This window comes from Aquarana catesbeiana, linkage group LG10 (assembly GCF_042186555.1).
Source record: "Aquarana catesbeiana isolate 2022-GZ linkage group LG10, ASM4218655v1, whole genome shotgun sequence".
NCBI classification, from domain to species: domain Eukaryota; kingdom Metazoa; phylum Chordata; class Amphibia; order Anura; family Ranidae; genus Aquarana; species Aquarana catesbeiana.
The window spans coordinates 112163002-112179650 of record NC_133333.1 but is presented as its reverse complement, the minus strand read 5'-3'; the positions used below and the strand labels follow the sequence as shown (position 1 = coordinate 112179650).

The window sequence follows — 16649 nt, the reverse complement described above, 5'->3', positions numbered from 1 at the left end:
GCAGACTTGACTCAGACAACCGCAAATAATAATCTAGTGCAAATGTGGTCTAGGTAACACTGGTAATTGCAATGAAGATTAACCACTTCCAGTCCTGGCCAATTCTGACAATCCTCTTCTACGTGTATAAAAAAAAAAAAAAACAGCTTGGGAACCACCAAACATATATTTTTAAGCAGAGGCCCTAGAGAATAAAATGGTGGGCATTGCATATTTTCATGTCAGTCGATAATTGCTCAGCAGTTTTTCAAATGCTTATTTTTTGGACAACATACGGTTGTGCTAATAAGTTTACATACCTTGGCAGAATTTGATTTCTTGGCCATTTTTCAGAGAATATGAATGATAACACAAAAACTTCTTTCACTCATGATTAGTGTTTGGCTGAGGCCATTTATTATCAATCAACTGTGTTTACTCTTTTTAAATCATAAACAAAAGTTAACTACATGCCCCAGTTCTTAATAACATGTATTGCCCCCTTTAACATCAAAGTCTTTTGTGGGCATTTGTGGATGAGGCTCTTTATCTTCTCAGATGGTAAAGCTGCCCATTCCTCTTGGCAAAAAGCCTCCAGTTCCTGGAACTTCTTGGGCTGTCTTGCATGAACCGCACATTTTGAGATCTCCCCAGAGTGGCTCAATGCTATTGAGGTCAGGAGACTGAGATGGCCACTCCAGAACTTCAACTTTATTCTGCTGTAGCCAATGATAGGACTTGGCCTTGTGTTTTGGATCATTGTCATGTTGGAATGTCCAAGTAAGTTCCATGAGCAGCTTCCTGGTTGATGAATGCACATGTTCCCCCAGTATTTTTTGATAACATACTGCATTCATCTTGCCGTCAATTTTGACCAAATTTCCTGTGCCTTTTTTTTGTAGCTCACACATCCCCAAAACATCAGCGATCCACCTCCGTATTTCACCATAGGAATAGTGTACCTTTCATCATAGGCATTGTTGACTCCTCTCCAAATGAAGCGTTTATGGTGGTGGCCAAAAAACTCAATTTTGATCTCATCACTCCAAATGACTTTGTGCCAGAAGGTTTGAGGCTTGTCTCTGTGCTGTTTGGCGTATTGTAAGCGGGATTCTTTGTGGCATTTGTGTAGTAATGGCTTTCTTCTGGTAACTCAACCATACAGCCCATCTTTCTTCATGTGCCTCCCTATTGTGCATCTTGAAACAGCCACACCACATGTTTTCAGAGAGTCCTGTATTTCACCTGAAGTTATTTGTGGGTTTTTCCTTTGCATTCTGAACAATTTTCCTGGCAGTTGTGGCTGAAATTTTAGTTGGTCTACCTGACCATGGTTTGGTTTCAACAGAACCCCTCATTTTCCACTTCTTAATTAGAGTTTGAACACTGCTGGTTGGCATTCTCAATTCCTTGGATATCTTTTTATATACCTTTCCTGTTTTTATACAGTTCAACTACCTTTACCCGCAGATCCTTTTGACGGTTCTTTGCTTTCCCCATGACTCAGAATCCAGAAATGTTAGTGCAGCACTGGATGAAAGAAGCAAGGGTCTGTCAGGAGTCCAGAAACTCATTGACCTTTTATACACACACTAATTACAAGCAAACAGATCACAGGTGAGGATGGTTAGCTTTTTTAATAGCCATTCAAACCCCTTTGTGTCAACTTGTATGCATGTTATCAGGCCAAAATCACCAGGGTATGTAAACTTTTGATAAGTGTCATTTGGGTAGTTTCTGTTGTGATTTATGATTAAAAGAGTAAACACAGTTGATGATAAATGGCTTCGGTCAAACACTAACCATGCGTGAAAAATGTTTTTGTGTTATTCATATTCTCTGAAAAATGGCCAAGAAATCATAAATTATGCCAGGGTATGTAAACTTATGAGCACAATTGGTACAGTTTACTACACAATATACGTGTTTGTTTTTTTTGGGGTTTTTTCTTGGTAAAAGTATTGTAGCGCGCTCCCCCACCCGCCAGAGGAGCCGCTTGAGTATATTTGGTTCTGTACTCAGTCTCTCAACCCCAAGAACAGTCTCAGCCCCTCTGACACACCTGGCAACAATGTTAGTGCAAACACCACCAATGTTTTATTATAACAAGTGTCTCATTATAGTAAAACACAGAAATAGTCCTTTACTAAGAAATTTCTTTAGAATGGGAACAAGCAGCAGTATATCTGAACAATAGACAAATGTATCACGTAAATTAACAGTGTAATAAGTACTGAAATCAGTAGAAGTAGAACTCAATGATATTGTATGGCTGCTTTTTAGGGCACTCCTCAAGGTGAGTAACCCCGAGCGCAGAGGCAAACACTTTAACAATTGACAGATCACAAAATGGCAGACCCTGAAACAGACTGGTCACCTCTACTTAAATTGGGCTGAGTCCAGGCAGGAGGAGAGCAGAGGAATGACCGTTTCTTATGTCAGACCTCTCCTTTCTGTCCCCTGACACCACAGGCCCAGAAAACCGTAAACACTGTACTAATGCAGCATTCAATAATGTAACACTTAAGTTCAGATTACCTCGCTCATACACTACCTTTTCTGAGCCCTGGGTATGTGTGCGCCCATATGACACTAATAACTTAAGTCCGTTGGAAGAAGCCCTTGAATCTTCAGCTAGCCTCTTTAGTTGGTGCACTTAGAAATCCTGTTTGGTAGAGTGAAAATGGCGTATGATGGCAGCATCCGAGTAGCAAGGCAGACACTGACTGCTTAGCAGGGTGTAAGTGTGACTTTGGCCCTACAGGTGTAGGCAAAATAGGCAACGTTGCCTGCATGCAGTGTCTCTGTATCGTTTTGTAAAATAGGCAAGTGCTCGCTCACCAATCCTGCGGGCAAGGCCCAAATGAAGTGTCCCGAAACAGTCAGGCTCTTCAGGTAGCCTGATTGACTACCTCACAACTGGAACACTTCACGTGGTCTGTATAGGTGCGCCTGGAGAATGCACTTGTCAGCCTCTGGGTGTCGTCATCGTCTTTTCCCCTAGAGCATGCTGGGATGTGCAGTCCTGCCCCCATAGAAAACTATGGGGCTGTTTTTTAGGGACTAAATGTCCCACAATCCTTTGTTCTTTTTGCAGCTCTTGTTTATTGGCTCCTTCCCCTGCCAATAGGAAAGCAGGGATGGGAACAGAACAGGCAGCTTGTCTTTCTGCGAGCCCTGCTCGCGTGCACACACTGGTGAATAGGAGAGGGAGGGGGAGAATTCCCCTGCAGGAGCTGACAGGCTTCTCTCCCTTCTGAGAGCCTGTGTCATCTCAGCGGTGGCTGGCAAGAAGTGCGGGGCACCCGCTACAGTATAAAAGACAATGTTATGCTAAGTAAATAGATACCAAACATGTCGTGCTTTAAAATTGTGTCTGCCAGTGGAACTGCGTCAAATTACGGTACCTAAAAATCTCCTTAGACAACGCTTTAAAAGTCTTTACAAGTTACCAGTTTAGAGTTACACAGGAGGTGTGGCGCTAAAATGAATGCTCGCTCTGACATTCACGACATTACCTCACATGCGTGGTGCGATCGCTATTTACATATGCGTACGGGATGTACATGCGTGTTCGCCTTTTGTGTGTGGGAATGGGGCACTTTAAAAAAAGATATTTACTTTTTTTTGTTTTTGTTAACTTTATTGCTATTACAAGGAATGAACAACATACCTTGTAATAGCATGGGTTGTGACAGGTCCTCTCTATGCCGCCGGTTGTATCCTTACTGGGTTCTCCTAACACAGGAGAGGCCGGTAAAGACAGCAGGGTGAGGGGGTGGTCCCCCTTCCGCCGCCTGTAAAAGTAATATAGCAGCTCAGCTTAGTTTTATTTTGTGCAGAATCGCTGGCCCTTAACAACAAAAGGTATCACCCTTCCCATCCAAGGACGTTTATAAACATTCAGCGGAAGGGAAATGGCTAATGGTACCTGCAGCCAGGCTTGGCACAACTTTTTTTTTTTTTTTTTTTTTTTTTTAAAACAAGGTTTTATTGAATATTCAGTGCATACAAAAAGAAAAAATTAAAGATTACGTTGTCATGTTGACACTATAACAGTATTGTAGTTATTGTCATTGAAATAAAGAAAAAAATCTGTATATCATTACATTTAAACATTTCTGGCGTATCTTGTCATTCAAGGTATACATATTTTGTTTTTAATACTGTCCATCCATACTTATACCTATATATCACTGTACGGTCATACAATTGCATTAGACACAGGTAGAAGATTCTTGAAGCCATCTATCCCAGATCTTACTGTATTTTGCTGGACAACCTCTATTGATATATATATACATTTCTTGTATGGTAATGTATTATTTATCTCCACCTTCCATTCCACTATTTTGGGGGCCTCTTGTCTCATCCACTTTTTGGCTATAACCTTTCTTGCTGCAAAGAGTGTTTCATGCACGAAGGTTTTCGTATATTTGTCGGTTATATCTGGAACTATACCCCAGAGACACTGTTTGGGGTCTAGGGTTAAAGGTGAACCCATCGTGTCGTGTAAAAATGCCACAGTTTGTTCCCAAAAGCCTTTTACTTTAGGGCATGCCCATATAAGATGGAAAAAGGTACCTGTCTCTCTCCCACACATCTGACATGTGGTGGTTTGTGTGCGCTTGTATCTTGCAACTCTGAGGGGTGTGAGGTATGCCCTATGGAGAATATAGAGCTGGGTCAGACGATCTGAGAGTTTAGGGGATACAGTTTTACAGGCCTCCAATACTTCTCCCCACTCCTCATCCTCCACCGGTCCCACCTCCCTCTCCCATCTTGGTTTAAGACCATATGCTATTTTAGCAGCTATAGGGGTTAAGAGCAAGTTGTAGAATGCCGAAATCAATTTTTGAGAGTCTGTACTTTTAATTATGGCAATGAGTACATTAGGAGCAGGGCTAGGGCAGGAGTCAGGGAATTGTGATTGTGTTGCGTGACGGATTTGTAAGAATCTGTAGAACATCTGGTCCTGTATTGTAAATTCTTCTTTGAGTAAGTCAAAGGTTTTGAGTTGTCCATCTTTTAATATATGATGTAGGTAAAATATTCCCTGTGTGGACCATATAGATGTGTCCTGTATTTTATTAAATTCCTGAAGATTTTTGTTGTGCCATAGCGGCGTGTAATCGTTAAATTGTGAGATGTCAAGTCTAGAGGTTGCTAAATTCCATATTTTCCTGTAGTGGTATATTATAGTATGTCTTCTATCTCCTAGTTCCATCCCTCCCTTGTCTGTCGCTATTGCATATATCTGGTCTTTGGTGTATTGTGCCCATTTAGGGCACATGAGCGTAAGAAATCTCTCACTGTCGGTTTTGTCTAGATGAAAAAGCTGTGATAACTGTGCTGCAATGTAGTATAAATTAAAATCGGGTAGAGCAGTGCCACCTAGATCAGTCGGATTTTTGAGGGCTTGCCATGTCAATTTATGCCTGTTATTTCCCCACACAAATGTCTTTAAGAGGGACTCTAGAGATTTAAAATGTTTTAAGGGTAAATAAACGGGGGTGTGCCATAGAATATAGAGTATTTTGGGTAGTAGAATCATTTTGATTAAGTTTATGCGTCCCCAGACTCCCAGTGGTAGTTTGGACCAGACCCGTATTTTATTTTTAACTAGGGAAATGAGAGGGGTTATATTTAGGGATATGTAGTCTGCAGGGGATCTGGTTATATAAATCCCTAAATATTTAATGACATCTGCTCTCTGAAGTGGGAGCCTGGTTTGGGATTCTGGGGGTGGGAAACTATCAATTGGCAAAATTTGGGATTTGTCCCAATTGATTTTTAGACCTGAAAATATTCCAAATTGTTCTATCGTGTGGAGTGCATTACGTGCTTAGCACAACTTTTAAAGCATTTTATGCTCCTGTATGAGTGAATGGGAATGCAGTGGGCTCAGAGTGGATGGTGCGGTAACACTGGAACATATAGAAGTGAAAGCTCAGTGCACGGGATAATGGGGCATGCAATGTGGATACAGACCCATTATGGGTACTCAATACCAAGATCACATTTTTCACCTTTCAATATGTTTTCCTGATTTTGTAAAATTCCTTTGTATCAACAGGCATGGAAGAATGAAACTTTAGCAGAGCAAGCCAAGTTGCCTGCCACAGAAAAACCCATTTTATTATCCAAGGATATTGAGCAAAAGCTTGGAGCTCTTGACAGGGAGGTTCAGTACTTGTTGAACAAAGCCAAGTTTGCCAAACCTAAACCTAAACCCAAGCAAAAAAGTAATGCCACCGATTCAGAGAATGGAAATGTAACAGACACCAAAGACAAGGTCATTACCCCCAAAGCAGAAGGTACAGCAGGTGAGTTTATACTAGTTTACAGTGCTCTGCTGAAAATGAAGTGCTCTGCTGCAGGCTATGAAATTATGAAAAATCTGAACTGTAAATAAACCTATCCAACAGTAAAAAGAATAAATAATAAGGTTGCGTGGCAGACATTTCAATTATCACACCACCCAGTGGGTTTTAAGGGATAACACAGCTTTTGCTGAAACAGAACACTGTTCTGCAGACCTGCTCTGCAACAAAAGGGGACTGACAGTTCTGGTCAGCACGTAAAGAGCTTAAACCACTTGTCTACCAGCTCAGTTTACAAATGCCAGCTGGTAGAACAGGATTTTAAAGTTAAAATTATTGTACAGCTTTGTTTTAATTTAAAAAAACAAAACAAAAAAAACCTTCTGGGATCCCCCACTGCGGCTCTCGGCTCCTCCTCTTCAGTGTCTGCCCCCAATAGCAAATGCTTACTATGGGGGTATTTGTGCAGGCTTGATCCCAAGCTGGGCTGTGTGTCCCTTAACAGACAGCATGGCTTGGGTCCGCCCCCTGCTCACTGGCTTTGACTAACGGCAGCAGGAGCCAATAGCCCTCAGGAACAGCACGGGATCAAGATCAGGCTTGGGTACATTTTTGGGGAGGGCTGGGGGATCTGAGCATGGAAGGTTTATTATCTTAGGAATGGTTTACACCACAAAAAACGCACTCCAGATCCGTTCTGAATGCGTTTTTCTGCATGCGTTTTTTTTTTTTTTTTTTTTTTTTTTTTAATGCATTCCAGATGCGTGTTTTTTGGGGGGTTTTTTTATGCATTCCAGATGCGTTTTTTTTTTTTTTTTTTTTTTCCCACTGTACTGGGGTCCCCTGCATTTTTGATGCGTTCCGCTGCATTTCTGATGAGTTTTACCACGTTATGGTACAGTCCAGTGCAGGGAAAATGCAACGTGTACTACTGTTTCTTTTTCTGGAATCGCCTGTCCGTGAACGTGTCATTGTTGCATAGTTGGTAAGGTGAAATAAATCCAACAGTCCATCGTGTGTGTGATAATTTCCCATATCCCAGTATATTATGTTTGCTAAAATAATTGGAAACCATATAATTCCATGCATTAGGTGTGAACTGGCCCTTAATGCAGAGAATGCATTTAAGAAAAAAAAACAACAAAAAACACCACCTGCCTTTACCACAAAATAAAATAAAATTCAAGCTGATTTTTAAGCATGATTTGGGCGCATCTAACACAGTGGATGTTCTACAGCATTTGTCTATGGCGAAACTGCATCCTGCATACATTCTGTGTCAGACTGCTGAGATAACATTTTGTACAGATCCCTATTAGACTGCATGACTATTAGCTTGCTTCTAATTATCTATGCATTATCTTTTTTTCCAGATCAAGCAAAAGACCCGGAGCCAGCACAAGAGCCTCCTGTGGTGGAAGAGAAGGTTCTAGAGTTAGCAGGTTCAGAAACAGGTACAAGAAGTCATGATGTGAATCTGATTGTGTATTTTAAATATGGTTTGCCATGTGCTGTACCACTTCACCTTTTAAACCCCATGCACACTGGGGCTCTTTTAAACTTTTTCTCCTTTCAGGTGAAAAGCCGGTTCAAATACGTGCCTAAGCCACGGTTTTGCAAACGCGTTTAGGCGTGTTGAGCACTTGGCCATTCATTTCAGTTGCCAGAATTTTATTCATTCTGCCCATTGAAATGAATACACACCTAGCATTTCAGCCAAAATTCTCCTCTCTTCAATGCACATTGATTGGATGTTGGTGGGATTTGCCGCTAAACACTCCTGCCTCTTAACTCCCATGTGCGCATTGACACATAAATGTAGATGTTTAGTGGTAGGGAAAAAAATTTAGTCAGACGCCTGTAAAACAGGCAATTTTGAACTGCAGTGTGCATGAGGCCTTTAAGGGCACTAGTCATTCAGGGCAAAGTGACGGTGTCTACTGATAGCCCTCCCACTTTCAGCAAGGTATACTCCTTTATCCACAGTCTGCCCACTGCATTACCCTATAACCCTACCAGTAAAATCTGGTGTTGAAGCTCATCTGAATGAATAATCTTTTCCCTATGTGAGTGTTCGGATTAGCTGCTTATACCAGAGCATCATCACATGAAGGAGGTCCCCATACCTGGAACCCCTGTTCAGACTGATAGAGCAAGAAGGTGATGAAGGTGTGAGAGTTGGTAAGTATAGCTTGCTGGAGGAGTGAGCTATCAGAAGGCATTGTAATTTTGCCCTAACTGGTGTATTTTGTTGCTTTGCAGCCAGAAAGGAGACACACTGTTTTTGTTCAGCTGTGTTTACTGTTTACTCAGTGCAACTTATCCAACATCCAAGTGAAAGATATAACACCAACATGTCAGAAAAAAAAAAAAAAATCAAAAACAGAATCCCTGAGTTGGATAAAGGATCACCCTCTCCTAGAAATTACTTGTAAACTCGATCCGGTGTAGCTAATCGCCTTCCCAATGGCCCACAAGGCCATTTGACTTTCAGCTGTAATCACCTGTCGTTATTTTGATTAGCTCAGCATAAAAAGTGCTTTCCTGAAGCATTTCAGTCCCTGGTAGTGCAATTGAAGTAAACAATCCAACTATGGATGGCAAGACACTGTCAAAATATATCCAGGATAAAGTTGTGGACAGGCACAAGTCAGGAGGTGGGTAAAAAAAATGTAAACGCTTTATCAATGCCTTGAAGCAGTGAAGTCTATTATTAAGTGAAAGGTATTTGGTACAACACAGGCCCTCCCTGGATCAGGACTTTGCACCAAATTGGATGAAAGAGCCAGGAGGAAACTGTCAAATTCCTGCAACTGCTTCAGAGTTGCTGTAGGCTTCTTGGTACCCTCTCTGACCAGAGTGGTCATTGTGTGCACGTGACCACAATATCACAAATTCTCCACAAATGTGGCTTATATAGGTGGGCTTCAAGAAATAAAACTCAAAAAAGGCCACATGCAGTTACGACTGTGCTTTACCAAATTCACCTTGAAGATTCTGAGGCTGCATGTACAGTATATGTCTGGCGGAATTCCAAATAATACCATTTTTACAGTAAAGCATGGAGGTGGTAATTTCCTTTTTTGTGAGGGGGTTTCTCTACAGCAGCAACTGGAGCACTTGTCAGGCTAGAAAGAAATTTGGATGGGGCAAAATACCTTCAAATTCTTGAGGAAAATCTGCTGTCCTTTGCCAGAGTTGTCAATGGGAAGAAGGTTTAGCTTCCAACATAACCCTGTGACTCCAAGTACACAGCAAAAATGAGCATGCAGTGGTTGAAGGAGAAAAAGGTGAATGTCCTTGCATGGCCTAGTCAGACCCCATTGAAAATCTGTGGAATTACTTGAAGACTGCAGTCCACAAATGGTCACCATGAAATTGTAACTGAACTTGAGCAGTTCTGCAAAGAGTGGGCAAATATTGCAAAGTCTAGATGTGCAAAGTTAGTAGAGAAATATCCCATGAGACTAAAGGCTGTAATTAAAGCAAAAGGTGGTTCAACAAAATACTGACAGGAGGGGGTGATCCTTTTTCCAACTCGGTGATTGTGGTTTTTTTTTTTTTTTCTATCATGTTGGTGTTTATTTTTCACTTGGATGTTATAAGTTGTAGAGTAAATGCAGCTGGATAAAAAAAAAAAAAAAAAATGTCCATCTTCATGACAGGCTGCAAAGCAACAAAATGTGATTAGTTGAAAGGGTAGTGCTGCTTTTTCATATCCACTGTATATATTATTTTTAGGAAAAGGACTGGCCATTATACAAATTTTTATTATATGGGTTTAGCTGGACTTTAACCACATATTTGACTTTCAGTGGGGATATCTGAAAGATGCCTGCAGCTACAGGCATCATTCAAATATCTTTTTTGGCCGCCAATTCTGTGCACCATAAGAACAATCATATCGGCAGTTTAGCCGCTTGATCGTTCTTACAGGCAGCAGGAGGGGATATCCCCTGCCGCCCTCCGGTGCTTCTCCTGACTCGCCCGTACGATCAGCGAACCAGAGGAGGAGTCCGCCGCCGCTGGACGTTGATCATAGAGATTTCCGGTGACCAGATGGTCTCCAGTCATCTCTATGATCTTCGGTGGCCCGGGTGCAACGTTATGATGTCTTATAGACCCCAGATCTCTCCATAAAGAGGACTTGTCGCACATCATTCCTATTACAAGGGATGTTTACATTAATAGGAAAAGTGATCAAAAGAAAAAAAAAAAATATAAAGAGTGTAAAAACAAAAAAATGGTAAGTAAAACAAACAATGAAAAAAAGAATAAAGTGCCTGCTCACTGAAGTGAATGCATATGTAAACGGCGTTCAAATCACACATGAGGTATCGCCGCATGCGTTAGAGAGAGCAACAATTCTAGCCCAAGACCTCCTCTGTAACTCTAAACTGGTAACCTGTAAAAAAATTTACAGCGTCGCCTGTGGAGATTTTTAGGTACCAAAGTTTGGTGCCATTCCACGAGTGTGCACAATTTTAAAGCATGACATGCTAGGTATAGATTTACTCAATGTAACATCTTTCAGATTCTACAAAAAAAATGGGCTAACTTTAGGGTTTTTTTTTATTCCCTAGAATTGCTGCTAAAAAACACATATAATGTTTGGGGGGTTCTGAGCAATTTACTAGCAAAAAATAGATGATTTTTACATGTAGGAGAGGAGTGCCAGTATAGGCCCGGTATGGAAGTGGTTAAAGATCTTGACAATACATTTTTATTTGCTTTAACAGGTTCTGAAACAGAGCAGTCTTCAGATGAGAAGCCGAAGACCGAATTATAATTGTATTACCTTCCCGTCCATTGATGGCACTTCATATTTATTGACATTACTTTTTTGTAATGGACCCTGACTGTTCCATACCAACTGAACTGTTTTTTCGTTTAATTTTATCTCGAAACGGAAAACAAGATGTAAATATCTGTCCTGCCAGAGCACCATTTAGGGGGGGTATGTGTGTATGTGCGCGCTTTATTTAACTGTGAATGTATAAAAGGGTACTGAACATCCTCACTGAAGAACAGCGGAGCCACTGACAGACAACGATCATTCTACCAAATCTCTATTTCTGTAAAGGCCAATTTTATGATAATTTATTTCAGTTTATAGTACCCCTTTTTTTGCTCTATATTTGTAGTCCATCCCCTCAGTACACGTTTTTACAGTATGTGAAGTGTTACAGATGTGGTAATCCAATGAAAAATCTAGAGATTGGGTTTTCTTCAAATGATTACTGTAATTGTAATTTAATATTACTTGTGTTGAATACTGGACATACAGTGGCCTTCAGTATATCAAGAAATTGGGGGGAAAATGATTTATTAAAAATGTTTTCCACAGTTTTTCCTAGCTTATAATCCTTTAAACATAATTTTTTTTTTTTTTTTTGCCTGAAGGTTTACTTCCTTAGCGTGTAACTCCCAGGTAAATAGTCCTATTGGAACTGAATATATGTGAGCTGTGAGACTTGATACAGATAATAATGTGGTACACAACTCTACCACACTGCATCGCCAGGCAATATTTCTGTTTTAGCATTGCTGATTTCTGTTTAACCTGCCTTCTCCATGGACTGTAAATCAGTAAATCAGCAGTGTTATGCTGCTCATTAACCTGTCTGGCATTTCAGCTTTCTGTTCAAATAGCAAACGGTCACCTGCATTGCTATGCAGTATAGTGGAGGAGTGTGTGATAAGGCTGGTTGATCAGAAATGCATATTTACTGGAAAGAAAAGTGTGTGTGTGTGTGTGTGTATATATGTAATATATATATATATATATATATATATATATATATATATATATATATATATATAGTGTGTGTATGTATATATGGCTAGCATTCTGCTTTTGAAAAGCTTCTTCAAGAAAAAGATTTCTTTAGAGTTGATGAATGCTAAAGGGGAATCTTGTGACGCCCACCCTGCACATTTCTCTTTTTAACATGCAGACATAAATGAAGTGTTGTCCAGTATTTTACAAACATCAGTCTCTCTACATCTATCAACTCTGAAGCCAATAGGCTTTCCCAGTGGAGCTACTTTCCTTGTCACATCTGAAGCATTTCTACCATGATGCTAAAGATGTGTTGCATTAGCATGCATGGGTTTTTTTAGAAGTATGACGCTGAACAACCTGCTTCTATAAATGTAACTGGTTTAGCTTTTTCTTGGAAAATCTTTAAATATCTACAGATATTTAGCATATTAAAATTGTGTGCATTAACTAGTGTGTATGTAGTGAAGATACTAAAGTAATTTTGGTTCAGGACTTAAGCCCTTGTATATATTGATTGGGGTGGATATTTAGTTGGGATTATATGTATGGTGAACACATTGTGGACTTAATTACCATAAAATTGGTCAATTCTATGTCGAACACCAGTATCCATACTGATTGACACTCTGGGGGATATTAATAAAAAGTGCCTGAGACCAACTGGAGTGCAAACCATTTTTTATTAATTCCTCGGTTCCTCGGTCAGTTCGAATTAAGATGCATGAAGCTCGATTCAGTAAGCTGACTCACAAGGGTGAAGATCATTTATTTTTAAAAAGAGTGATTATTCTTTTAAGCTGAGTTGTAATGAGCTTTGAGAATTGGTCACATAGTTATCCTGATCTCCGTGTTAAAACAAAAGTAAACTATCCTATTCCCTACTTGCCAAGGATGATGCCATCTTGGCCTCTTTTCAGATTTGCATTTGCCACGATTCTGCACATCTGACCAGCTATGACACCAACCTCTTCTGGGCAGTATTGGTGTGTTTTAAGGATTTAATAACCTTTTAGTAGAACATTTATAACTTTAAACTTTCTTTTGGGAAATAGTACATTGGTCTTGATGGTGGTTTTTTTTTTTTTGTTTTTTTTTTTTTTTTTTCTAACCACCTGTTCAGCGTTCACAAAATTTTCATTGAGTATTGACACCTGTGATGGTTTCTTTAGTGCAAATATGTCATACCATCTGTTTTTATTTCCGCAAAGCTGCAAACCATGACTGGTCAGTGTCCTCAGAAATCCATCTTTTAGTTCATTGAATATTTATGTAGAAGTATCTGTCATGGAGGGTTTTGCCCACTATCTCCATCTTTTGCTTAGCAGTTTTTCTGCTAAAGACAAGGTGCAAAAGCCTTACAGTAAACCTGCCATTCTCTGAAAGTTATTAAACTGGTAACCTGCATAAAATAGACTCCTTTTAACCAGAGTTCTAGGTATATAAGAATCACATTTTTGACCCAATTATGCATTCATAAAAAAATAAATCCCTAAACGTATGTATTATATATGCCCTGTCTGGGTCTACAGTGTAGCTAAACAATGTCAGTTGAACAATGGGAGGTTACTGACAGGATAATATCGGAGAGATAACCTTGTGGGTGTTCTGCTGATCCTGCATTGTCTAGTCAGCTGTATTTACTAGCTCTGGAAAATATCATTCACCTGACAGTGTTGTGTGGCAATTTGAGTCCTTAAAAAGCCCAAGTAGGGTGATGTTTTCTTTCCCCTCGTGGAGGTGCAGATAGTACTACTGTATACCTGCCACAGTGAAAAGAAAACCCCTTTTGGTCAACTGTGGTATGGTTGTATGTTTCACTGAGTCTGCAGCTTCTTTTTCACTGAGAATCTGTTCCATTTAGTTCTGTTTTATCAAAGCACAGGCCTGCTGTGGGAGGATTTCCTTTTTGATGTGTGCAATATGTGCCGAAGGTTATGCACTTGAAAAGTAAACCTTACAACTGAAACCACTAAATATGTTACACATTTATATGTAAATCTTATTTCACAGATTGCTATATTTGGAAACGTAACCAAGCTGAATATATTTATAACGCTGATGGCATCATGCAGAGAGATATTTTGTAAAAGATTGCTTCTTGTCTGCCCATTCCATAGGTGTTGTTCACAAAAAAAATTGTGCCAGCAAGAATGTTTGTTTGTTTTTCACCAGAAAAGCCCCATACACACTATTAGATTTTCTGCAGATTTCTGTCTTCAGAATTGCCCAAACCATGTAGCACAAGGGCCTGCCTGATGCATACAAATTGAAACTCTTAAGGTTTGACCTTATATTTTATGGTTTTGGTAAATCTGAAGACAACAATCTGCAGAAAATCTAACAGCGTGTATGGGGTCTTAGTTTCCAGCTGTCATTTGTGCAGTGAATTAAAATTCTTACTTGTCACTTTGGGCAAGAAGAATTAGTAACTTTTCTTGCATAAGCCCCATAGAATGCTGCTGGTTGCCAGGTCTGGCCGCAAATGTCAACTAATGTAGTACAATATATTAGAAAAAAAATCACTATTTAATTTTTATGTGCAGGTACGGTAACATTCTTAGTTGTAACTTTTTGGACTCGTTTATGTAGGGTGTACTAAAGTGTATGCATGCGGAGGGCCATGTTTACACCCATGGGGATGCACAGGTATCCCATGCATCCCTAAGCAGGCAGTCCCACTAATGTAAATTGGGACACAATGGCTGCATGGATACAGCCACTGCTCCTGATTTTAATATGCGTGCTGGTGCATGTCCTTGAACACAAACTGAGTTTGGGGACCTGAACATCAAATTGGGATGTGTCTGTGTAGCTGCTTCCCAATTGCTATCAATGGGATCTGCATGCATGGAACACCTCTGCACCCCCCCATGTTGGTGTAAACAGCCCTCCATGGGTGTGCGCTGTAGTACGCCCCATGTAAACAAGACTGTAGCATGAGTTTCATTTAAAAGAAAAAAAAAAAACAATTTCTAAGGCAAACAGGTTTTTATAATGTTGTGGTCTCTGCTTACCTCCAACAAGCAACACCTTGTCTTATTACAGTGTATTTGTATGTCACATTATAGAGCGCAGTGACAGATGCCTTTTATTCATTAAGTCTGCTTACATGCATTGATCATTACAATTTACAAAATTTAAACACAAGGATGAGGACTAACCTCGTGACTAATTTCAAATCTAATTGGACATGTTTTTGACAACTAAAGTCCTTATTCTTTTGTTAGGTTTGTCAATTTAGCCTATTGTCTCCATTTATACTATCCTGAGGTTTACTTCAAAATATCATGCGTTTTTTAGTTTTGTAATTGTTAACCGATAACTGCACACATTTTATAACTTATGGCAAACTTGTCACTATATAGTGAGTATATTACACTGACATAACTTTTTAACCAACACACAAAATCCTCCCCTAGCACATCCTGAGAGCCTGTGAACCCAGGAACCTGCTGTGTTTTATTTCTATTGGAGAGAAGTTGGTAGCTTTAGCATGCACCCCATTTATAGGTCCTGGGGGTACAGGTATTAGGATTTGGAGCTTTAAAGTCTTTCCATCATGTTCCTTGGTTTCTGAAGCATTTAAAAGAGGGCTTATATTACTAATAAAGGTATTTATCTGTAGTTCCCGTAACCCAATAGTTGTGGCATTTAAGAATACCAAAAATAGTGACAGATTTGCTCAAAGCTTCTAGTCCACTGGTAATGATAGTTTACATTGTGTTCCTTCATCAACATTTCAATTATGCGTTGAAACAGGTTTGTTCTGTTGCTTTAGTTTTTTTCAACTGCGGTTTATATAGTGCCTAAGCAAGGTCTACCTCATATTTAGTCCATAGTGTTGGCTTTGTTTTACAAATTATGGATTAAATATGTTGTTGATAAATCATGGTGTGTGGTTTTGTTTTTTGTTTTTTTAAGATGAATGACAGCTGTGCAGTTGTACATGTTTGTTACTCTTTGACAACTAAGCCTTTTTAGTAGTAGGATCATAAAGATGCCTACTCAGTTTAACAAGCTTCAGAAATATATTCAGTAAAACATAAATGCCTTCATTTGCTTTCAGTGATGCAAACTTGACCGTTCTTACTGCTGGAATATGATAAAAATTACTCTGCACATAATACTAGAGCTTGGAAAAGACCCTGGCTAATTGTCAATTTTGTTTCTCATTTCTTGTCTATTGTTGGTTTTTAACTTGTCAGATTCTAGGAAAAATAAAAGCATTATATTTCTGAAATTGAACTTGTAATGTGTGTGAATGCAGCTCTGTGTTTTGGTTCACTTGGCTACCTTCGTTTTGGTGTATTTTGGGAGTTTTGAGATTTGTTTCAGTGTACACTGCTCCATGAGATCCAATGCTTCCAAATTCAAACCCTGTATTTCACATCTTTAAAACAAAAGAACAAAAAAAAAAAAAAGATTCACAGTGGTTTGGGGGTGTGAAGCGGTGGCTGGATGAATCCCGTGCCTCCAGTGGGGTGGGTTTTCTGCAGATTCTACACAGCTGTATGCCTGCATCAGCACATGCCTCTCTCAGTAAAGGCCACTGCTGTTACTTT

General features: G+C 39.7%; 1 protein-coding gene across 1 annotated transcript in view; it reads left to right on the top strand.

The window, feature by feature from the left end:
* HYOU1 (hypoxia up-regulated 1) overlaps positions 1 to 16327 on the top strand; it is a 74693-nt gene extending 58366 nt beyond the window's left edge. Inside the window, 3 exon segments of the mRNA XM_073602458.1 lie at positions 6056 to 6305; positions 7676 to 7756; positions 11042 to 16327. Of these exon segments, the coding sequence (XP_073458559.1) occupies positions 6056 to 6305; positions 7676 to 7756; positions 11042 to 11091 (381 nt within the window). The 3' untranslated portion in view covers positions 11092 to 16327.
* The last annotated feature ends 322 nt before the right edge of the window (positions 16328 to 16649 follow it).